The 26,020-nt window shown below is 34.8% G+C and overlaps 2 protein-coding genes across 2 annotated transcripts; both read left to right on the top strand.

Annotated features, from left to right (window-relative positions):
• Positions 1–6,208: 6,208 nt before the first annotated feature.
• LOC131057347 (probable fatty acyl-CoA reductase 4) lies at positions 6,209–8,148 on the top strand. Its single transcript, XM_059208833.1, has 6 exons — positions 6,209–6,284; positions 6,394–6,497; positions 6,587–6,789; positions 7,334–7,389; positions 7,581–7,736; positions 7,847–8,148. The coding sequence occupies exons 1-6, from the start codon at positions 6,209–6,211 to the stop codon at positions 8,146–8,148; spliced, it is 897 nt and encodes a 298-aa protein (XP_059064816.1).
• Positions 8,149–23,480: 15,332 nt separating this feature from the next.
• On the top strand, positions 23,481–24,191 carry LOC131856878 (fatty acyl-CoA reductase 3-like). The gene is made up of 3 exons (XM_059208834.1): positions 23,481–23,651; positions 23,809–23,942; positions 24,041–24,191. The coding sequence occupies exons 1-3, from the start codon at positions 23,481–23,483 to the stop codon at positions 24,189–24,191; spliced, it is 456 nt and encodes a 151-aa protein (XP_059064817.1).
• Positions 24,192–26,020: the final 1,829 nt, after the last annotated feature.

Raw genomic sequence — 26,020 nt, forward strand, 5'->3', positions numbered from 1 at the left:
ATTATCATTATCCCCATCCTTCAGCCATATGAAACCCTTCATAGAACTGTATCCGTAAATACCCCACTCTTGTTTCGCCATATCGGCCAAACCCTCACGAGCCGGAGAAATAATCAGGGTAGGCAATATAGCAGGCGTAACGGGGCACGGCGAAACCAGTTTTGCAATACCTCCGTTGCGCTTCGCTTGTATTAGAAAAGAAGTGGTATTGTCGGGCGCAAAAGGGGCAAATCTGTTAAATTTCTTCTTAGGGTAATATTTCCTGGCTTTCAACTGATTGTGCACCTGCAGCTCGTGAAACCTTGGCGGCTCGTAGGCTCGACCCTGCGATGTCTCATTTGCTCCAACCATAGGGGCATCACTTACCTTGCGCTTCCGTTTCTCCACCTTGCTCCTCACCTTCCATTTCGCCCTGGGCACGAAATAAGTCCCTCTCCCCTTGAAACCCTGCGCAGTAGCAGAGGAAGACGAATTCTCATTTACAACAAAAGGATCCGCTTTTCGACGAATTCCCCAAGCATTTGGCGCTGTTGCAGAAGCAGGAGTCGAAGCAGGGACAGGTGTAGGTCCAAATTGCTGACCAGACTGTGCACTACTTGACTGTTTCGGAAGAGGAGCAAGACCCTGATTAACAAATAAGACTTGGTTCAAACCCCGATCCTAATTGCTAACCAATTTTTAAAAACATGCTGCGATGATGCAGAATGCTGCAGTTGCTGCCAAGCAATCCCCAATCCGGCAGATTCAAATTTAACCTCAGACCGTTCAGACACTGTAGTTGCAACCCGGTATGAGGCCCTTGCTACTCGCTATGTAGCATCTGGATGCCAATCACATGCAATCAAAATATTCCTCTCTGCCTCTACTTCGACAATCCTCAACAATAAATCATCGCTTTCTTTTTCTTTTTGAAAATCAATTTCCTCAAAGACCATATTCTCAGCCTTTCCAAAGTCTTCTAGATCCTGTGCAGCCTTGAGCCAGAGGCTCTCTCCCGCCTCCGTGAGCTCTATAATCTTTGCGATCCTGGGATATTCAATCTCCAGGCACCCCGAATTCTCTTGTGGATTCTTTCCACCAAAGAAAGGCTTTCCTATCAACAAGGCATGCATTTTTGTGAGGAAAGAGTCCTCTGTCAGGAGCTTCCCATCATTTTCCTCTGGCTGAAATATGGTCTCTTCAGAAAAATCCCATTCTTTCTCAAAGTTATCTTTTTTAATATTCATGATCCATCAACTTCTGGTCCATACAAATCAGTTTGTCGGTGAGTAGGAGATTCTCTTCCTTCAACCTCATTTTTTTTTTTTCATAATCCTCCCGAGTCTTGGTCTCAACCTCCTCAACTTCATCCTCACTCGCTTCAGCGTCCTCCTCTTCAGCATCCTCTTCTTCAGTTGAATCAAGAAAATCTTCAAACAACAAATACTTCATACCCTCCTCTTCTTCGGCCGAAGTCTCCTCCTTTTTCTAGTCATCCCACCAATGAACATGACGTTTTGTTTTAACTTTTGCGTGCACAATTTTACTCTCCACCGAGTCTAAATTTGCAAGAAAATCTTCACTGACTGAATCGGTGTCTTCATCTTTTGGCTTCCTTTTAGCCTTTTCGAGAAACCAACAATTTCTTTTGGCGTGGCCTTGCTTGCAACAATACCAGCAACTAATTTCTCTAACTTCAAACTTCTGCATCGTCTCAAGAATTTTCAATCCTTTATCTATCTACCTTTCCATCTCTACTCAATCACTTCACCTAAGCTTTGATACCAATTGTTATTTTAGAATGAGCAGAGAAGAACACAAGGTTAAACATAAAAATAACAGAAAAGAAAATCATACAATAAGAAAGCGAGACAAATTTATAGTGCTTCGGCAATTGCCTACATCCACTCTAAAAGCATGGATCTATCACATTAACCGATATCACTTACATGACCATACACATATTATTTATACATTTATTCAGCCATGAATGAAGAGTTGGGGAAGCCAAACAATCATATGACCGTTGGGCTTCATATACCCAACATATAGTATTTAATTTTATTTTATTATAAAATATTGTATTGTATAAGATATTTTGTTAATTGAAATTAATTTATTTAAAATCAAAATAATCTAAAAATTAATCTTTCTTTTAATAGCCTGAGTTGGCCTAATGGTGGAGAACTTGTGCTCTTGAAAGAGAGGTCACAAGTTCAAATCCCATAAGGGGGTAGGGTATGTACACCTTATTGGCTTCAGCCCATTACTAATAAATAAATAAATAAAAACTAAATTTTTTTGCGAGAATTACTCCTTAGTTTTCAAACTTCATGCCCCAAAAACATAGTAAGGGGACATATAGTAGGAGTCAAAGATCACCTAGTTATAAGAGTAGTAGGAAAATAGTTAAAGACTAGTGTCACCCTATGGAGGAGAAGGATAACCAAAGTGAATAGGGTTCATGTAAGATCCTTTACCAAGAACTTTATATTTGGAGATCCCAACATTTGTCATAGATGATAGTATTGGAGGAGAAGTATATTTTGTGCATGGCAACTAGAAGCATAGTGAGGATCCAAAACCATACATCAAATTCAACAACAATAGTAACCACTAGTCATGTTGCAATTACATTCATTATGACCCTATAGTGACCCCTACAAAACAACCAAAGGTGTATTACAAATATGCAATACAATAAAAATTGATTCTGCAATCAGATGACCCAATACAAATGTCCCCAATTCTACTACTAGTTGCCTATGTAGAATTAGGGCTATCAAACTAGTGAGGAAAGAAAAAATTATTTGAAATATCTTGAGAGGGTTCGAAGGAGAAAGAGTCCACCAATGAAAGTTAATTTAAATAATTATAAGTGAACTCTTTTGGGAGAATTATGTGGCAGATTGATTACAACACTACATATAATAAAACATTTTTTTATTAGTGTAAGTGGGGAAGGGCTCAAACCTATTACAGATAATACATAAAACATCAGACCACTAGTGATTGAGGAAATAACAAAGTTACACTCATGTAAATCGAGTAAAACACATCAAATCTGAAATAACCCAAAGATAAAAATTATTAAAATTTTGAGTTTGGACTAAGGCTCAAGCCCCACAGAACAATATGATATTTTTGAGTCAAAAGAGAGAGAACCTTTTTCTTCTATCAAATTATTGTCCAAGATTATTCTATCTCTGAAGAACCAAGGGGAAAACTACTAGAAAATCCCTTAGAAGCATTAGACAAATTAGATAATCGAGTTGTTGAACCCAACATAGGAAGCTATCAATCTGGAGAGGGTGAATCGGGGACTATGGAAGGGATAAGTTCTAGAATTGAAAGTGCACCAAAAGGAGTTATAGGAGCATCAATATCTTGAAAAGTGGGAGTTACATGAGTAGGAGCCACTAAGAAAGGAACATCACCAACAATAGAGACAGGGGAAAACCGTGGTAGGTCGACAAGGGTCAAATTGACACAAGTCATTGAAATATGAACAACTACTAGAAAAGGAGTTGTCAATTCAGTAAGAGAGACTAAAGTTGAGTTATAATTCAGTGGGAAGACAATGAGATGATATCATTTTATATTTTTCTACTGGGTAGGGGAAGAATGGAGTCGTGAACCCCAAGAACAGGAAGAGACCAAACACCCAGTTGTAAAACAATGTGTACACATGAATGTCGTCGCTTCATAGTCCAAGATCTATCTCCATTGTAACTTGCAAACCTTAAGATAAATCTCATAAAGAAGTGGTTTGGGGAGATCCAAATCCAATAAAATTCTCCCAAAGGAGGTATGGGAGAATAGGATGATACTAGGTCCGACCTTGATAAAATGTACTAGCTTGTTGCCAATGGATTCATAAGAAATAGGGCACCTAAAATGGGAGGGAGGTGAGGGAGTATAACCCAAGTAAGGGAAAATTTAATGGGATCCATTTGTGGATTGAAGGAAGGTGTTCAAGTGTAGAGAGATAGAGCTTGAACACCCCATTTACAAACACCCATCAACAAAACAACATCCCCATCATCCATGCAATCAAAGAAAAATATAAAAAAAAAAACCCAAGAACAAGGGTAAACTTTAAATTTACCTACCACTAGTGGGTTTGAGTGATTTGATATCTAGAAATGCAATACTAGAAGAGATGGCCAAATATAATTAAATATACTAATAAGAGCTAGTTAATCAAAATATGAAATACAGTCTAACACCTCCTTACCCAAAACCACCTCTAAAACAAAAGAGGCATAGTGGAGGCATTTCACATGTTGAGAAGAACATCCCCTTGATGGATTATGAAGCATATCTACAAAGTAGTTTTTCAGTGGGGAGTTAATAGAATCAAAAGCATCTAAGGTTGCAGGTTGAGTCTTCTACAAAGGGGATAGATCCATGTTGAAAATTTTCACAACCAATTTGTAGACCAGGGAGCCATTCCTAGGAGATCCATTGCCAGAGTAGTCATTGCAAATCACCAAGGGTGGGATATGTGGATAGATGATGAGCAAGAGACTGTTGTATATATTACAACCAAATATTGTTATAATGGAAAATATTTTACATAAATGGGATTGCTTAAGATTTAAATTCAATAATGCCTATTACCTAAAACAAAATAAAGATTCTATTTGAAATAAATTCATGAAGACTCCACTTATTGAGAATATTTTTTCTAAAATTATAATTGTATTATCCTAAGAATTATAACCCTAATTCTAACCCTAATTTAAAGAATTCAAGAATTCAATATATATTATAATCATATCATCCTAAGAATATCTTTTCTAAAATGTTTTTCTTTGAGAATTAGATATTATAATTTCACTTTGTCATATTTTGCTCCTAATTAGTTCTTGGAAAAATATATTAAAAAAGAATAGATTTTTTTTTTTTATCTTGAATCCTGGGCATTTGTTTGAACTAAATTCTCTTATGCTTGCTTTAATAGTTAGTTCTTTCTATTTTAATTCTATGTCTAGATAAGGGACATGACATTTGGTGGATAATAATATAGATTTTTTTTAATAGCTCATTTTGGCATATTAGAAATCACCATCTTGGAAGTGAGTGGCTTAGATTTTCGTGAGGCTAAATTATTCACTAGAGTAAATATTGATTTATCCTTCATGTTCGTCTCTAATATCCTTGATTTCCTTAGAGATAAGTAATGGTTAGATCACAAGTTGAGTTCTATGTTTGGGCTAATGTTTTGATTAAAATGACAAATCCTTAGAATTTGCCAATCTCTTCTCTTTGTTGGCACTTGGTATTATTAAATTTCAATACAATATTTCAATCTCATTTTCCACTTTCCTTGAATTAGAGATTAGATTCCATTGTTTGGCTGGCATGGTTAAATGGTTGATGAAGAGCTTGCCCGATCAAAAAGTTGAAGTTACATTAGAAGGCTTCATGGAACATCAAGCTCTACTCTTGCTACTATCTCTCGACCTCAAATGTGAGAGTGGAATTGGAATCAAGGCACATAAACAATGCAATTAGCACTAAGATATTTTAATGAGAGAAGCTAGGAAGGGTGATGTCCTATGAAACGAGAAAAAGGTTTTGAGATTTACGATCTTGTGGTCTAGATGTAATTCATTTATAGCGTAACTTTAATTATTTATAATTGATACTCTTGTATCTCTTTGCGACTCAAAAGAATAAAGCATTTTTTTTTTGTGTTCCGTTAGATGACATAACTAGTTTTTCAATGCTTTCTTATCTTTTATATTTTAATATAAAGAGAATGGACACAAATTCACACTTTACATATTTAAGAAAATATCAAAATTATTAATTCCATAAATATCACAAAAGCATAAAATTATACAAAGTGCCTATAATACATATGAACCTTCAACCAAAATCACGATCACATGACTATTTACACTGTATTTTTAAATATTTGACAAACTTTTTTAAAATTCCTTTTATTATTTATTACTTTTCTCCTTAGACCAACCTATACACGTTCCTTCCCTATATTGGTATCCTTATAATAATTAGTAAGAAAAATATCCCACCAACTCTAGAAAGATAACCATTTTACCTTTGTTTCTGTCAGACGAGGTCTAACAGTTAGGAATGTCGCTTACCAATAGGTTGTAAATTAGCAGGCATAGTCAAAATCACCTATAAATTGCTCTAATATCTGCCACAACAGTGACTATTAGCATCTTTCTAAGGCCTTTGAAACTCTGTCAATAGCATGGCGATGGATACACTCGAGTTTCTTAGAGATAAAAATATTCTCATTGTTGGCGCCACGGGTTTCCTGGGCAAAGGTATGCAATGGTGCTTTCTCCATCGACTAATATACTCTGCTTTTAACGTGAATGTCTGCCTAGTTATTCATTGTGCACTCATGCAATTCAACTTGGATTACATTTACAGTTTTTGTGGAGAAAATCCTGCGAGTGCAACCAGATTTTAAGTGTATTTATACACTTATAAGGTCTAGAAATGAGGAATCTGCTCGAGCCAAACTACAGAATGAGGTATAATATTGTAGAACACTTTGATTGATAAACTCGGGCTATATAGCTGGGTAATTGTTTGTTTGATCTCAAATGTCATTTCTTTGTAGGTGATATCCAGACCGTTGTTTGGGCTTCTGCGGGAGCGTTACAAGGGAGAAAGGTATCAGGAATTCATGGCAAGGAAACTTGTTCCTGTTGTTGGAGACGTGGCACTCAATGATCTCGGAATCAAGGAGAGCATAAGGGACGAACTCTTTGTCAGGGTCGAAATTCTTATCAATTCTGCTGCTACTACGAATTTCCATGAGAGGTCTGTTATATATAATGAATAATTGTTAAGAGCAATTTTTGAATTTTTTACTTCACATGTTATATATTAGGATTGATAATTCGTGCACAAACAAACTTTTATTAAATCTCAATTCAAAAACTAGTTGGTTATGTTGAAAGATTTTTAATAATATATATCTGTTGATTCTTGAATTACATGTACATCAACAAGTATAATAAATTTTTAAATTTTTTTCTATTAGACTAAAATTATATATATTAATTATACATAAAGATTTTCAAATAGTAATAACTGTTATTGAAGTTAATAAATTTAAAAAAAATTATTTCATACCTTTTATCATTAAAAACCCAAAAACAACTATAAAACCAATTAAAAAAATCAAATCAATATAAAACAAATTAATAAAAAAATTATGAAAACTGAATAGGAGACAAGGATACGCAATCTATAATTTCTAATTCTAAAGAGTTACACTTATTTAACTCTTTTAATAAAATAATCTAAACTATCTTATTTTTCAAAACACGTTTTCTGTTTTACACGGCTCTTTAAATTGCAGGTACGGTATTTCCATGAAAGTGAATGCATTGAGGAGTAAGAATATCATCGACTTCTGTAAACATTGCAGCAACCTTCAACTTCTCTACCACATCTCAACTGGTGAATATAATATCCTCCATTAAGCTCTGAATGCTGGCGTAATTATGTGTTGATATGATCAAATCAATATTAATATATTTATATGATGCCATCTCGCCTTTAAGAGTTAATTAATTTTTTTTTCTCTTCGTATCTACGCATGTCAGCTTATGTGAATGTTGGTAGCATGGGCATGGTGAGAGAAGAAGTCGTAAGGATGGGAGAAATGGTTTCGTACAGCGGTGGAGAAATATCAATCTCTCAGATAGAGTCCGAGTGCAATTTAATAGAGCAGATAATGAAAGAGCTAAAGAATGTTTTAGGTGAGGCATGGTCGGACGAAAAGGAGTCCAAATATATGAAGGAACTCGGGGCACAAAGGTAAATGCATTTTGCTTTTATTTTAAGATTCTACATGCCTTGTGATTCTTAGTGAAAAGAGTTTTAACTTACAAGTGCGAATGTGAACAGGGCGGTGAACTTTGGATGGCCAACGCTTATGTTTTCACAAAAGCAGTTGGAGAGTTGATGGTGGATTACTTCAGGGAAGATATACCAACTGTTATCATTCGTCCAACAATAATCGAGAGTAGCTTAAAAGAGCCCGTTCCAGGATGGATGGAAGGCAACAGGTACAAAAGTTTGGCAAAACGTAAACAGCTAGATGTTCTAGATAGAAATCGATCGTTTAATTTTTCTTTTCTTCTATTCTTCTCTTTTCATCTACGTAATTAACTATTCAAATATTAATTAATCAACTTAATATATTATTATTATTATTATTATTATTTGATAAAAGTGGATGAGACCACTAAAATTATATTGATTATATATATTTTTACATGTGTCTGGTTCAAAGAGCACTGAAGGGAAAGAACCAATAGGAAAACCCTTCAGTATTGCTCAAGAAAACATAAGCCTATCTACCCATTACACAAAGCCCATAGGCATACCAAAACCCCCTAGATACATTGCAAAGCATTGCCATCCGCATTAGATATAAAGGAAGCTGTAAGAATCAGTCTAACAGGGAGCATCTGAAGATGGAGTATAGAATGTCCACCAAAAATTAGAGTCATCACCCCAAAATCCAGCCTGTCTAAACACCACAAGAATCCAAAGCTTTAAAGAAAACAAAACTTAGAGCCATAAGAGATCCAAGAATAAAAGATCTTGCCATCACAAATATGGTGAGCAAACATAGACAAATCCAAATAAAAAGCAGGGAAGGATATTGAAGACCCTCAGGGAGGAGGATGAGACCGAACCAAAGAATAATCCAAAGTAGAAACCAAAGGAATAATATCAAAATAAAAAATCCTCTGCAATACCACATTAACTGCTCTTTCCAATTCCTCAGAAAAAGCCACCATCCGTCGAATTTGGCAAGAATTCTCCATAGAAAACAGAACATGATGTTAGAGTGAAAAGCAAGACAAAGATCGAATGAAAGCCATAAGTGCCCACCAACAATCAATATAACTGAGAACAGGATCACCCTGTCATAATTATCACATCATGAAAGAAACTTGCTAATATGAGGATGATCACACAATGATAAAGCCAACGAATAGCATAATATCCCCAATCATTAGAACAACTACCTGAATCACCGATAGATCATGATACCAAATGAAGCAAAGAGGAAAAAACAAGTGCTTAAGGTACGAAAGCCTAATGGGAAGGCAACCAACAACCAATCGTAATGAAAAATGATTACCAATTACTTCAGAGAAAGTGGCTTTTTTATGATTAAAAATTCTAGAATTTCTTTCAAGCCAAATATTCCAAATTACCAGGGATGGGGCCACAACCCAAAGGGATGAATAGAACGATGAGGAAAACAACAAGGTCCAGGCCATGAAATGTGAAAGAAGATTGCAACCTATCGTAGAAGACCAACCAAGCATGCCAAATAACCAATACCAGCACTCAGAAGCAAATGGACAAAACAAGAAAAGATGATCCATGGATTCCATACAATGACCACAAAAAACACAAGGAAATACAACCATAATCCCAAGTCTGTCTAAGCACATTTTGGTAAGAACCTTATCTTGGACTGCCAACCAAGCGAATGACCCTGCTTTAGGAAGACAAGCTGGGTGCCAAAAAAACCTTAGTAGGCCAGCAAGGGGATGGAGAAGTCTGAACTCAAGAACTATAACCTTCTTTAACTGAATAAGAACCCGCAGCACTCTTAATCCAAACCAAGGAGTCCTCTTTATTTTGAAAAACAAGGGGTCTTTTGTGAATTTCTTCCACAAAAGCTAGAATAAAATTAATATCAACCGACAAGGGAGGGATAATCTTCCATTTCACAATCACACAAGGACTAGAGGAGACAATGTCAAAATAATCAGCAACAAAAGGCCCCCAAAATTCTAATAGAATACTAGACAAAGGGGACTAGTCTCGGATAGCTGAAAGGGTAGAATGCCCATTCCAAACTTCATCCCAAAATTGGACATTCTTCCCATTATTGACAACCCAGGATAGATGTGGTAAAATAACCATCCTACATGAAACCAAAAAATTCCAAAAAGCCGAACCTTTTGGAAGAGATGAAGCAGTAAAAATCCTTTCTCTGGAAACACCCCTTAATACTTAGCAAACATGATGGCAACCCATTTACTATGAGGGTCAGCATATAACTTCCAAAACAATTTTGCCCCCAAAGCCTTATTCTGAGCAACTAAATTACGAATGCCCGCACCCCCCAACTCTTTGGGACGACAAATTTTGTCCCAAGCCAAGAGAGGAATCCTCAGCTTATCACCCAAGTTATCATTCCAAAGAAAGGTCCTAAGGGAGACCCTAATGTTCTTAATAACTTGAGGGGGAGCTTGCAAAATGGACATCAAATATGTGGAGATGGAATTCAAAACTGACTTAATTAAAAGAATTTTACCAGCCATCGTCGACCACTTATGATTCCAGGAAGAGATTTAGGAGGATATTGAATGAACAATTTTGTTCCAAAAGGAAGCCTTATCCGACCCTAGAAAAAAAAGAATGCCCAGGTATACACATGGAAGGGTCCCAACTTGAAAACTCCAAAAGTGGATGAGTCTATTTTTAACTAGAGGGGAGACATTCACAAAAAAGGATATGGATTTATGATTATTAACACTTTGTCCAGAAAAAATTGCATAATCATAGATAATTTTCTTAATAACATGAGCCTCCCTTAGAGAGGTTGCCCCGAACATAAGCGTATCATCCACAAACAAGCAATGAGATTGCAGAGAAGGGAGGCCATCTATTCTAATTCCTGAAGTTGTAGCACTAGAGATGGCCATTCTTAATGTTTCTGCCAAAAGGATAAATAGAAAAGGAGACAAAGGATCCCCTTGCCTAAGTCGTTGAGAGGAAGCAAAAAACCCTGACGAGAAACCATTAACCAAAACTGAAAAGCGAGCAGAAGATATACAAGAAAACACCCATTTAACCCAGCAGTGCGAAAAGCCCAGATGATATAAAACAACCTTAAGAGCCTCCCAATTGACTCAATCATAAGCCTTCAGCATGTCTAGCTTAAGTATCATAGCCGGAACCTTTTGTTGAGAAATGGAGTGTAGAACTTTGTGAGCTACAATCGCACCTTCACATGTTTCCTGACTAGGAACAAATCCTCCCTATTCTAGGAAGGCAATCCGAGGGAGGAGCCTTGATAGCCTAACCAAAACTGCCTTAGTAAAGATTTTATATAAAGTAGTACACAAGGCAATAGGACGAAAAATCCGAGAATGAAGTAGGATTATCCACCTTTAGAATGATAGCAATAAGAGTAGTATTAAGCTCTCTAAGAATAGACCTATTTCTTCTAGATTCCTCCAAGGCTAGCAATACGTCATTCCCTATAAACTCCCAACACTTTTGAAAGAATAGTGTCATAAACCCATCCGGACCCAGGGCCTTCTCCGGATGCATGGAGAAGACTATCTCTTTCAGTTCAGCTAGAGTAAAGGGAGCCATAAGCTTCTTATTATCTTCTTGAGAAACTAAAGAGGGGATCGATTGCACAATCTCATCATCTAATGCAACTGGATCCGCTGTAAGAAGTGACTTAAAGAACCTAACAACTTTGGAAGCAATCTCTTTCTCATCTACCAAATTGTTTCCATTAGAGTTAGCAATGTAGGAAATTCGATTACGCTGCCTCTTGAGCTTGGTCGAGGAATGGAAAAACTTAGTATTTATATCCACATCGGAAAGCCAAAGATCTCTAGACTTCTGCCTCCAATGAGATTCTTCCCTAGCCAAAGTCTCAGAAAGTTGAAAGTTCAACAACTTCAACCTATCATACAAAAGAGAGGACATTCCTAAAGCCATAATGGTCTTATTAATTTGTTCAATTTCTTCCTGAATCCTAGCCTTTTCCCTGAAAATGTTCTTGAAATGCGATATATTCCACACCTTAATCTTATGTTTTAAGAAACCCATCTTCTTAACAAGCTGAAACATCCGGGATCCAGGAAAGAATGGAGCAGAACACCACCATTGCTTTAATGAAGGTAGGAAAGATTGATCCCGAAACCACATTGGCTCAAACTTAAAAGGTAACTTTTGAGGAGCCCTGTCCTCAAAAATAGTAAACTGAATAGGAAGATGATCAAAGCCAGTAAAGGGAAGAACTGAGGAAACAAAGTCCTGTCTTGAACTGAACCAATTTTTTAAAACCAGAAAATGATCCAATCTCTCAGCAATTCGGCAAAAGTCCCTACGCATGTTGGTCCATGTAAATGTCCCATTAAGCGGTTTAAAATCAACCAAATTTAAAGACTAAATGAAGAAGCAAAAATTTGACATAAAATGCTTGTTAGGGATGATTCCCCTATCCTTTTCATTCAAATTAGTAATTGCATTAAAATAACCCCCAAAAATTAGAAAAACATTGTGCAGTGGGGTACCAAGGGAAGCCAAAAATTCCCAAAGATTTCTTTTTTCTAAAACCCCAGACGGCCCATAAACATTAAAGAGCCAAAATTTTAAGTTAGATATCCTACTTTTGACCAGACCAAGCATCGAGTTGGATGAAGAAGCAATTAATGAGAAATGAACACCAGAATCTTTCCAAAGAAACACAAGAGCCCCAGAAGCACCTGAAGAGGGAGAAGCACAAAAATTCCATGCTTTCCAGGAAGAGAATAACCTATCAGCCGAAGAGAGATTTAACTTAGTTTCTTGAATCATGAACACATCACACTTCATTAAGTCGAGTTGTGGCTTAATCAAGCATCACTTGTTAGAGGCATTTAAGCCCCTAACATTCCAAGATAAAATACTCATTGGCCCTGAGGGGAGGCATCTTCTCCCCTCGAGATTTCCAAAAAAAATGGAGAAACCTTACTTGCCAAAAAGGTCTTGTGAAGACTACGCTTAGTCACCAAGCCTCTTGTGGCTGGTGGACTAAAGGGTTTTTTTTATCTCTTCTTTTTGGAAGTTTCCAAAGAGGAAAGAAGAGTTGACTAAATTCCCGCATCAATTTCAAGATTAGTTTTAACAGATTTGGGTTTACGACCTCTTTTCCCAGGAGTTGACAATGTGGGAGAAAGAGGGGTTTGTACTACAGGAAGACCAAAATTGCCCAAATAAGTGTCTGGAGGAAATCTATTCTCTAGAGTCGAAGCCACCTGACCCTCTATCTTATCTAGAAGAATGTGAGCCGAAGATGGCCCAGGCTCTGATGTCACTATGACTTTATCCAGATTAAGAACATCAAAGGAGTTTGTAGTGGGAAAAGAAGCCAAGTCATTTTCCAGAGTACCCAAATCAACTGAGATTGAAGAAATCACTTTATTGGAAAGATTAGAATTGAGAGATACCTTATTTGTATTAGCAATATCTTGCACCTAAGCAATAAGTTGCTCATATGGGACAACATCAACATCCCCAGGATGTTCTGAGGTATTCAGCCCTTCAAGAAATTGTATCTCAGACCCTAAAACTTTCCCAAGCTTAGCAGAAGACTTTCCCGTAGGTAAAGCATCATTAGCAACATTAGAATTATTCAAAAAAGAACCCTTCAAACACCCAGTCCTCAGGGGAGGAATAAAACATAGAGAAGCCTCTGCCAAAGCTTTAGGCATGAACGTAGCCTTTTTAGGGGAGGTAAGTTAGCAGTAGATATATCTAAACAGTTCTTACTCCAAACAAAGAACTCTACATCCCTATCAAAAGAGGAATCAATAACACCTAAGCCAAATTGTATGGTTTTCATGTGAAAAAACAAAGGAGAGTACATAGTCGCCGAAGAACAGCCAAAATTCCCAGAATCTTTTAACAAATTTTGACGCCAAAGACCAAAAGGAGACCGAATATTACAAAACTTCGGCATAGAAAGTCTAAGTGAAATTAAAACACAAATTTTTACCACCGCTACCCCATCCTCAAATGCCAAATGAGAAAACAAAAATTTGCCAAAAGAATCCCCAATCTTAGTTAAAATATCAGTTTCAACAAATTTTGATGGCAACAAAGGAAGTTTAAACTAGGTGGGGACCTATTTTGGACCAACCCTAGAGGAAGCGAGAAAGGGCTTCCAAGTTTCTACAGAGATCAGATTTTTTCCAAGCCAGAAAAATGGAACACACAATGCCTTATCTCTAGCAGATGTAGAATAAAAAATAAAAATGAACAAACTTGTAGAGAGAACATGGAAATATAAAGTGCCATACCAATGTGCATGTATTTTATAATGGAGCTTAGATAGAGGAAGAGAGTCACCCCAAACCTAGATAACAACTGCCAAAGCTCGAAGATCATGCGCCTTCTTTCCTAAAGTAACATCTGAGGCATCAATTAACGGAATCGGGGATGAAGCAGGCTGTGAGGGTAAAACAACATTCAGATCTTGACCTTCTGAGCTCTTTTTTAATGGCTATGAATTAGCAGAGTCTCTCGGCAGACTAAGCCAAGCCTTATTATCAAAAACCCTAGCATGGTGAAACTGCTTTTGGCCATTTTTCTGCCAATTTCTCAAATTTTTACCTCAATTTCCATTTTGCCAAAAAAACCCTTTGAAATACACAGAGGAAGGAAACTCAGATGTGATTCCCCCGCCATCGCAAGCAGGCGAAACGAGGGCATCAACCCATTTTCCTCTGCGAAAAACCCACTGCGGAGTGTGTCCTGCATGCATGCCAAATGGATCTTTGGGAGGAGGCGGATCGGCCACCGCCTCATCTCCCCAGCACCTCCGCGACTGCATGGTGAGCGCTCCTCTCGAAAAATCGCACCTCCTCTGCAACTTCTATCTGTTTGTTGCTGCCTACTTATTGATCTCGGGGATTTAAAGCTCTTGGCCGATTTTTAAAAACCTTAGTCGCGCGATTTTGATGTTATTGGCAGACAAGAAATATGGCACAATTGCTATGCATTTTGCTGTCGTATTGGTCTCTAATCATACGACTATGCTAACCTTTCTGCCAACAAGCGATCCCCCAACTTAATATATTATTATAATAAACATAATAAAACTAATAAAATTTCTTTTTAAAAGGATGGGAATCATAAAATTTAATATGTTTTCTTCATTTAAAAGAGAAAATTAGATTAATCAAAAATATGTTTATTATATGACTCATCTTATCATATTTTAAACTTGTTGTTTTAAATAAATACTAATCAATATGTGTCAATATAAATATTATAAACTCTAACCCTTCTGAACATTCTTCTATCAATAACATCTATGTAACATGTACATTTGATATCATATTATACTACAGGGTGCAATTTCAAGATGTAATGACTCTTTCCTATGCCATTTCACAAAATCATATTAAAATTCATCTATTAGCATGCCACTAAACATATCTACATGTACTATAAGGAAGATTTGTCTTTGATCAACTACAATGATTGTTATCCTAATGATTCCTTATATAAGTAGCCCTTGTGTTCATCATTTATTATTTTCCAACAACTTAACCACACACACATCTTTACATTTTGTCTATACTTAGTTGGCATAGGCAAAATTAATTGAAGGTATCGAATTACTTGGTAATTGATCATAGAGATCTACCATCTCCCTTCCTTATTGCTTCAAATACTACACCTACTCTCCAAGAAAGAATATGAATATAGATGAAAATACTTCTTCAATATCCTACTAGATCATCTATGCTAAACTCTACTAGTTTGATATGAAACAAGAATCTTTGAAAACCATTTTAGTAGAATCAAGATTTCTGTAGATATTTATAATTTAATCTTTATTTGAGATATTTAGAACAATAAAATAACCCAACAAATAAACCTCAAATATACCAAATTCAATAGTTAAAAAGTTCATACATGCCTTTCTATAAATTTATTTTCCTAAAAGACATGCATAAGCAATACGATATGATACACAGACTGTATATTTTGAAGATCTTCCTAACAAATGTATTATGTAGTAGTCTTAATCACTTTAGGTTCATATTTTACCTTTAAAATATTATTTATAAATTTGTTTGATGAGGATAATCTAAATCTTTTTTTCATTTGCATTTGAATTTTGAATAAAAATACTTGGTGGGGCTTTTTTAAAATTCTAAATATATTAGAAGCTTCAAATTTTATTTCCCTTAAAAATTTCAATTTAAATTCAATACAGAATTGAATAAAGAAATTCTCAAAGCAATACCAATTCTTTCTAAAATGTAGTCAAATATTATTTCTTATCCAATCAGTATATTTGATCTAAAAGATGAAAAATAATTAAATTGTAGAAAGGTCCCCTTCCCCTTTAGTATATAAATGCTTTTTATTTTTCACAAAATAAACAAAATGATCACATTTATAATTAATAAATCTGAACTACTTTTTAATACATTTATATATTATGTATATGATGGTTCTTCCTACTCTATTTACTTCGAACAAATCAAATTGAAAAGCCTATTAAAATCTTGTATAATAATAATATTAAAAATTAATGAACAATATATTAATATTAACTCTTTTTCTATCACTTTTGAAATTTAATACAACTACTTAACCATAATGATAAATAAAGAAATAAAATGATATCATAATTATATAGATAAAAATAATTTTAATTATTACTTAAAAAAATTAATATTATATTTCAGTATATTTATTTCCAAAATCATTCTTCTATTTTTATACAATAAAACTCCTAAATATGAAATATACAGATATCCATCACACCACATTGATATATCAAACATAAGTAACAATAAAATTATAAATCACAAAACCTAACACAAATATATATATATATTACACTTATACATACATACACACACACACACACACACACACACACACACACACACACACACACACACACACACACACACACACACACACACACACACACACATACATATACAAATTCATATATTTAGATACCCATATACATATACATATACATATACATACACATATACATATATGCATATATACATATTCTATGCTAGATTCTAATGCTTTCTACAACCTTCCATTCTAGCTTCTAATGCTTTTGATACATGATCTTTATTGCTATACGATGATTGAACCTATGATAATTTGATATGGAAAGGGATGAATATCATTCTTCCTAAGTGATCCCCAACTAGTGATGGATGGAGTACATTCAAAGTCATACATTAATTTAGTGATCTTATTCTTTTAGTGAGGTGATGTAATTTGTGACTAACAATTATTAAATAATATGGCATGTCACACTTTGTTGTTTGATGAATCAAGTTCCCATGGACATGGTTTCTGATTGCATGATAGCATCAATAACAAAGAATGCATCATAGTTGATTCTATCTATCTATCATGTAGCTTCCTTAAATGTAAACCTAGTGAAGTACATTGTGGTTGTGATCTTTATTGCAAAATGTTTTTTATTAGAGGAAAATAGGTTTTGAAGGGAGTTTAAGCCCTTTACAACATAACCATCTAGTCATAGAAAATAGATGCTAACCAACCACCTACATACATACATACATACATACATACATACATATACAAATGCATATATTTAGATACCCATATACATATACATATACATATACATATATGCATATATACATATTCCACGCTAGATTCTAATGCTTTCTACAACCTTCCATTTATTGAGAGACCTTTTACTAATCTTTCTAGCTTCTAATGCTTTTGATACATGATCTTTATTGCTATAGGATGATTGAACCTATGATAATTTGATATGGAAAGGGATGAATATCATTCTTCCTAAGTGATCCCCATCTAGTGATGGATGGAGTACATTCAAAGTCATACATTAATTTAGTGATCTTACTCTTTTAGTTAGGTGATGTAATTTGTGACTAACAATTATTAAATAATATGGCATGTCACACTTTGTTGTTTGATGAATCAAGTTCCCGTGGACATGGTTTCTGATTGCATGATAGCATCAATAACAAAGAATGCATCATAGTTGATTCTATCTGTCTATCATGTAGCTTCCTTAAATGTAAACCTAGTGAAGTACATTGTGATTGTGATCTTTATTGCAGAAGATTGATTGCTTGCTCACTTGAATTTGAATGAATGCTTGATTGATCAAATTGAATTCATGAATGTGGATTTAAAACCCTTTACAACATAACCATCTAGTCATAGAAAATAGGTTTTGAAGGGACTTAAAACCCTTTACAACATAACCATCTAGTCATAGAAAATAGATGCTAACCAACCACCAGACATAAGCAAAAAAGAACACCAAAAAAGGGGATCAAAACCCCGAAGACCTTACAAAGATTTCATCAAACTTTCATTCGTTGAAATCAAATCTTGATTATTATTGTGCATCTTATCTACAATAATATCAATGGGAGTTATGCCCTTGTCCCTACTAGGAAGCTTGGTATGAGGATCAGGAGAAGAGCAGGAAACCAACTCATGGGTGGCAACCATCATCATAAATTTAACACTAGCATTAGGGGAATCCATACCCTCTTTGGAGAGATTCTGGATAGCCTGAGCTTGGGTGTTCAACTACTTAATTCCTTCAAAACTATTCTCCATGTCCATCTAACTCATAGCCACAACTAGCCTCAAATTATCTTGAATTTTAACAAAGGACTCCTCCAGGGATTTAATTCATTGATCATGCCCTTCCTTCATATCCTTAATTCCCTTAGTTGGCTCTTGAATAGTGAATTTTTTTTAATCCATGTTCTACACATTTGAATTTTGAGAAACCTTGTGTTTGAAAGAATTGATCTTCGACACCATTCACAAAACACAGGCCACTCTAGTTGTCCATAACATTCCTGATCATATGCCCAAAATTAATAACAAAGGAACCTTTGTCCAAAGGGGTGACATTATCAATATCCACAAGAATTTCCACATGCAACCCCATGTCAATACCATCTTTATTATAGAATGTTGATTATGATATATGTGAGCTAATGAGGTGACAATAGTTGGATAACCCCCTTCTAGTATGGTTCACTTATTGTGTGTTTGGTATTTTACTTTCTCAATGCATTACCTGGATTAAACAATATAGCATGGAGAAGAGATACAAAAAAGAGGATATTTGGATAACCTGGATGATTGTGATGCTACTTGTCATAAGTTCTTTTCAAATATTCAAAAAGAGATGATTATGAGGAATCAGATTCCTCTAATATTTTTGAATGGTATAGATATCATATTATTTTTCTTGTGGACAAGGACAACTATTTTATTGATGTTGTTATTCGAAAAACTTCATGGGTAGATAAGCTTCCTTATGAATTATAGGAAGATGAATGTATGAGAATTGTGACAATAATTCTTATGGTGTACTAAAAGATGTAAATACATGAAGATATGCGACTTATGATAAGGTCATGAGTAATTGTGTTGGAAAGAGATCTAGCAAGCCTCAAGATGGTGTCGAAAGGCAAGAAAATGTGGAGATCATCAGAGGAAGCATCTGCTTCTTCTTCTAAGGTGTCTAAAGGTAAATGGATATCAAAAGTATATACAAAATCTATCATTGTGGAGAGTGATTAAGAAAACTTGAAGAAGGCCAATTTGTAGAGAAGTGCTATATAGCTAGGAAGTTGGTGATCGTATCCCTTGTTTCTTCTAAGGAAGGTTCAATTGATGAAGATAGAGTACTTAAGATTCTTGTGAGGCCTGATGGTTTGAAAAGTGTTGGTGATTTGTATCTCATTGTTTCGTCTTATGATCAGGACATTATATATTGAACACGTGTGTGTTACATATTTTCTTTGGAACAATTATTTTCCTTATAATGTTGTAGATGTTCTTCTAGAAGTGTTGATAGAGTTTTTGATTGAGAAGATCACTACTATTGCTAGTGATGATACTAAATCTAGTGAACCTTACACTGAATGAAATATGTTGGAGAAGATGACTGAAAGGTGCCTCAAGCCACATAATGATCTTAAGATGAACTTGGTTAGTTTCAGGAAGATGATTGACAATGCATCTTAGTTGTATAGATATTTTTTAAGATGAAATGTGGCTACAAAGTAGTTCAAAGATGAAATAGACTCCATTGAGTCTCATCTTACAGAGTTAGACCAATCCTTTAACATTTACAAAGATGCTAATGGTGCAATGAGGTCTAGGGCTCACGATCTTCATTCTCAGTTGTCTATGAGGTAGAAACATATAGAAGAATAAGTAAAACTATTTTGTAGACTCAAGGATGTTGTAGAATTGCGGTTGTCCACTTTTCTTAGGTTATTGGTTGATGCAGAAAGAGTAGATTAGAGTGTTGTTAATATTGATGTCTTTGATGTTGCAGTGAGTCTATGTGTTGATTGTCAATCTCAAAGTAGGATTTTATCTGCTATGTCAAATAAGACATGATATAAATACAATGTCTAGTTCTAAGATCCTCTTACAAAATATACTAAGCATTAGTTTTAATCACTACGCTCAATTTTTTTTTTTTTACAGAATATTTCGAAATTGTTTGATAAAATAGATAATCTAAAAAATTCATTCATTTGCATTTAAATTTTAGATGAAAATAATTGATGGGGGTTTAAACATATTAGAAGATTCAAAGTTTATTTTTAGAACCCTCAATCCAAATTCAATACACAATCAAACAAAAAAAATTCAAATCCATAACAATTCTCTTCAAATGACATGAAGTACCTCTTGATGCTCGTGCCATGATTTCAAATGACATGCATTAATGATGTGTAATCCCAAGGCTGATGTTTTAGTTTTTTCTATTCTTGTCATTTCCTTTCCAAGTTGGCTAAGGTGGCGAGACTTTATTTCTATAGGTACCCACCACATTTGTTTTTAGACCCGTCGCTTTCACATTGTGGCCTCTAGGTCTATGAAGATGGGAGGAGATTTGAATGAGATTGAACTAGATGAGTGTTCTGAGTTAAAAAAGAATGATGAGTTGTGGGGCAAGGTTGTCGAGGAAAATATAGACTCATATGTAGAGGGCATGATTAGACATGACCCCAAACTCTCTACGGCCTTTGTTCAAGCCTATAACAACGACACTGTGAAATCAAAAGTGCTAATTTTGAGGTTTATGAGAAGATCATTGTGGGTGTTATTGGGTTGGCTTTGGATGGTGTCACCTTCCCAAAAAAACCTAAGGGAAATTACAAGGAGGATGTTGAATGATTTCTTAAACCCAATGAAGGGGTCTCCAAATTGCAAAGTGACTACAATCTTGAAGAGCTCCTAGGTATATGGAAGGAGGTTGCCCTACTCTTAAAGAAATACTTCACACTCGATGGAAAAAAGAGGAGATTTCACCTTCAACTCTTCCCTATGCTGAACCATTTGCATCATGGGATAAGGATGAAATTCCATTATTGGGTTTTTTCTTCCCTCACTCAATCTATTTCTAGGGTTGTTGCTAAAGGAAAACCCCCTGCACTAGGGTCTTATTCATAGGATGTATTATTTTCATTTGGACCAAAAGACCTTGCGTGGGGTCCCTATTGGTGAAATAGGGTCCACATTTGATCCCAATTTTTATGTTGACCTCATTGTGACTCTGTCCAACTTTGCCAAAGTGTCCCACTTGGGCCCTAAATTGTCCACTAGAAAAAATCTTGCCTACATGGCCAAATTCAGGGCCATTGCCACTTCTAAAAAAGACCTTATTAAGGAAACCCAATTTGAGGAGCATAAGGAGGAGGTTGAAATTATTGAGGATTTAGATTTTCATTTCATTTCCTCTAAGGAATCAGACTCCTCCAAAACCACAAGCTCTGATTCGTCCCCTGCCAAGAATGTTGTCGATGATGCTAACCATCCCTCATCCCCCCACAACCCCCTCCCCCCACCCCCCCAAATTAATCACTCGAGCTATCATAGTCCTCACCAAGCTTGTGAATGATATCCATGATGATGTGCAAAGGCAGGATGATCTGCTCAAGCAACTTTTTGGTGAGATGAATGTTGTTGTTAGAAAGATTAACATGTTGGAGGTGATTGCAAAAGATGAAGTTAAGGGTGACATCTAGGTTGAGGGTGTAGATGAGGACAGAGTCTGGAAGGCAGCCAATGATTTTGGTCAACTGGGATAAGATGAAAGGTTGAATCCATGACCTAGATGCTATGATGAGCGATCAAAATGAAAGATGAGATGGAAAAATATTGGTGTGTCCAAGAGGCCCTTAATTCTAAAATCGAGGTGGCTAAATCAACTTGCAAGAATCGGTCAACATGCATAATTCCTCTATATAGGTTGTCTAGACCATTTAGGCTGAGCTTAATAGGAAAAGAGAAAATAAGCACAAGAAGATAGAGGGATTGATCATTGGTTCTGGTCCTTCAGATTCTATGTTGAAATCCACCCAATATTCGGCTTTTGTTTCATCTGGCTTCGGGTTTGGGTCTTCTAAAAAGGTGTCATTTTCTAATAAATTTTTAAGTTAATGTGAGGATTGGCAGGATAAAAGTTGCCCCATGTGGTTAGCCATCCATTTGTGCTTTCCATTTGTGGTTTTGTTTCTTTTTGTGTTTCCTATGTTTTGTTTCTAGCTCTGTTCTTGCTAGTCTCTTAGTTTCTTTGATGGTTCTTGGGTCTCCCTACTTGTTTTTTTGCTATGTTTTAGTGAGGGGTTTTGACTCGCTAAGCATCCCTCATGCGCCCCAGGTGTCACTTCATGGATTTATATTGGTATGGGCCTATCCTTCTTTTATTAATCAAATCAATTCTCTTCAAAATTTAGTCAAATATTATTTCTTACCCAATAAGTATCTTTTCAATAAAAAGATGAAAAATAAGTAAATTGTAGTTATAATTTTTGTGTTCCCCTTTTTTTAGTAAAAATGCTTTCTAGATTTTAGAAAATTAATTAAAAAATGCATTGCCACATTAAAAAATGTGGCCTACTTAATATAAATTTTATATGCTATGTATATGACAATTCTTGCTACTCTACTTAGTCCACCTCAATCAAATTCAAAGCCTATTCAAATCTTGTACAATCATTTTATTGAATAAGAATGAACAAAATCACATATATTAATATTCACCTTCCTTTTATCTCTTTTTGATTTTAATACAACTATTAACGCATAATGATAAATTAAAGACTATATTATAAATATTTGAAACAAAAACAATAAATTATCACTTTGCAAAGCTAATATTATATTTTAATATATTTATTTTCAAAAATAGAAGGAACCTCCTAAATTTGTAACATACACTGACCATCATACCACATTGGTATTTCAAACATAAATAACAGCGAAACATACATACATACATGTGTTGGTATACCCTACTCGTAACTCCTCAAAGTTATGATGGAACTTTGACTAAGCTCTTTGTTAGAATGTAAAATGTAACTCATTTCTGTTCAACTTCTAGTGCTTCTCCATTTTCTTGATACCTGATCTTTATTGCTATAGGATGATTGACCCTGTGATGATTGGATATGGAAAGGGACGAATCTCATTCTTCCTGGCCGATCCCCAACTAGTGCTGGATGTAGTACGTTCAAAGTCTTACATTAATGTTATATCTTAGTCATCTTACTCTATTTTGTTAGTTGAAGTAATTCGCAGCTCACAATTATTAAAGAATTTGTCATGTTATACCTTTTGCTTGGGTGAGTCAGATTCCAGTGGACATGGTTGCTAGTTGCATGATAGCATCGATAGCGAGGAATGCATCACAGCCGGGTCTATCTGTCTATCACGTAGCTTCCTTAAATGTAGACCCATTGAAGTACACTGTGATTGTTGATGCTGCTTATGCCTACTTTTCAGAACATCCGTGCACATCTAAGAATGGGAGGATCGTGAGAGTGAAGAAACTGTGCTCTTTAAAAAGCATGACCACCTTCAAATTGTACATGACTCTCTATTATCTAATCCCTCTCCAGGTAATAAAACTTTAGCTTACATTCTATTGTAGGATTCCGTTGTCGTGACTGAGGCAGTAAATGATTATGGCAGATACTCTACGTTGTTGATAAGCTTCTGCTAGGGTACTTCAAGCTGCAGCCGCTCTACACTCTTTTGCTTGAGAAGTACAAATTTGCATTGAAGCTCGCTCGAATCTACGAACCCTTTCTTTTCTTCAAGGGAACGTAAGTCACCAACTCACTTCTCTTGATTGTCACGTATAAACTACTTTTGGAATGTCTCTGCCCAGAAATATGAAGTTCTTGGCTGTCATGATCGACAGGTTTGACATCTCAAACACGGAACATTTGTGGAATGAAATGTCAGAGAGAGATCAGGAGAATTTCAAGTTTGATGTTAAGAGCATAGACTGGAAACACTATTTCCTCAACTGTCATATTCCTGGACTCGTGAAATATGTTATGAGAGGATGAAATAGGACTTTTGCTTTTGATTAATTTTTTATTTCCAAATAAAAGGTGGCATATACCTTTCTATTAATGTTGATAAAGACATTATTTTAATAATAATAATAATAATAATAAATTGCATTGCTAGAATAACTAGATGTTTATTATTTATATAGTAAATTTGGCAATTAGAAATACAATAAGAATAAAAAAGTTAATAAATGGTAAATGTGTGTTAGAATTGATTATTATAGTTGTCTAAATATTTAATGACTCTTTTGTATTTATATAGAGATAGTTTTTTTGTCAATCTAAATAATCAAGATGTAAAGTTAACATTCAATTTGAATGTATTATAAAATTATGGTATTATATAACATATTTTGTCAATTGAATTATGTTTATTTATAAATTTCTATATATAATTCCATGAATTTCAGCATGATACTAAATCTATTATTTTCAAAGTTTAAAAATAAAAATAAAAATATTTAAACTATGTGTGTGTAACTTAATTATCTTTTATAAACAAAAATAAAATGAAATAAATAAAACAAAATTAGACTCTAGGAAGCTAGCTTCAAATAAGGATATAATTATTGACACAAAGGAACTTCGGATCTTTTTGCCAAATGGACCTTGCGTTACATTTGAAGAGCTAAAAATACCAATTCTATTATTAAATTTATCAATTTTAGGCTCAATAGAATATGAATGAAGAATTTTTTAAGGTCTAATATAGAGAAAATCATACATGTATAAACACCCCTCTACACCATCACTATCTTTTCCATATTTTCCCCTCTTGTAGCCTATACATTTCTAAACCTAGGATCCACCCAAGAACTATTGAAACACTACCAATGACTAGCTTATTCATCACTCCCACTACTTGCACAACCTTTGGGCACCACCAATGAAAAGCTTACTTGCCACCTTAATAGTACATGCTCTCCATTGAATTTTGTATAAAATAAGGATGCTTTAAGGGCTTCATCCTAAACCAAACAAATATTATTTAAAATAGCTTATAATTTCATAAGTTGAATAGTGGTATAATTAATTTTTTAATTTAATGCTCCTAAATTTCTTATATTGAGTTTTTTATGAAATTTGTTTCTATGTCAATCTACTTTGAGATCTTGATCTTGTAAAAATGCACTCTTTTTTGGTCTCATATTTTTAGATTTTATGTATTCCACATTAGCTCTATCTATTTTTCTACTCTTTTACTTGAATTATAGTTTTAATATTTAGGTAATGTTAAGTTATACAAATCTCCTAATTATATTGTAGTAAGTACTAACAGTAAACTATCAATTTCTTGTATTTATTTTGGGTTTCACCATGGCTTTTGGATTTGAATCCCATTAGTTTGTTGCTAGTATAAATTTAGAGAAACATTCATCTTCGAAACAAGCAATAATTGATCACTATATTTTTCATGATGTAGTGGTCTTTTTCCTTGGATTCGTTCATAATAAAAGCGAGTATAACCATAAGATTTATTGGTTAAAAAATAATGTAATTCTAAAAACTAATATGTCTAATAATATTTTAGGATATTTTACATTAGATTGAGCACATAAATTACCTTTTCACTACTTGGACTTTCATCTAGTAGCTATATGGTTACCTTGATCATCCATCTATGGGGGATGCTTCTTTAGGGAAAAATTCACTTGTGGATGATATTCATACTACTACCAATCAGCATGATCTCATCCTAATAACTCATACACAATTAAGGAAATTATTTCTATACTTGTTGCTACGTCAAAGTTCAAAGGGTCTAGTTCATGTAGAACTCCCAATGATCCTTTCTTAGACTATACATTTCTTCTAATTGATCT

The sequence above is a fragment of the Cryptomeria japonica genome, chromosome 7 (genome assembly GCF_030272615.1).
Source record: "Cryptomeria japonica chromosome 7, Sugi_1.0, whole genome shotgun sequence".
Classification (NCBI taxonomy): domain Eukaryota; kingdom Viridiplantae; phylum Streptophyta; class Pinopsida; order Cupressales; family Cupressaceae; genus Cryptomeria; species Cryptomeria japonica.

Bases quoted from the DNA above. Each gene is read 5' to 3' on its own strand.
- LOC131057347 (XM_059208833.1), top strand. From the start codon at position 6,209: ATGGCGATGGATACACTCGAGTTTCTTAGAGATAAAAATATTCTCATT. The intron at 6,285-6,393 runs GTATGCAATGGT...TTACATTTACAG, and splicing joins CACGGGTTTCCTGGGCAAAG to TTTTTGTGGAGAAAATCCTG. The intron at 7,390-7,580 runs GTAAACATTGCA...TACGCATGTCAG, and splicing joins TAAGAATATCATCGACTTCT to CTTATGTGAATGTTGGTAGC.
- LOC131856878 (XM_059208834.1), top strand. From the start codon at position 23,481: ATGGTTGCTAGTTGCATGATAGCATCGATAGCGAGGAATGCATCACAG. The intron at 23,652-23,808 runs GTGAGAGTGAAG...TGATTATGGCAG, and splicing joins CATCTAAGAATGGGAGGATC to ATACTCTACGTTGTTGATAA. The intron at 23,943-24,040 runs GTAAGTCACCAA...CATGATCGACAG, and splicing joins TTTCTTTTCTTCAAGGGAAC to GTTTGACATCTCAAACACGG.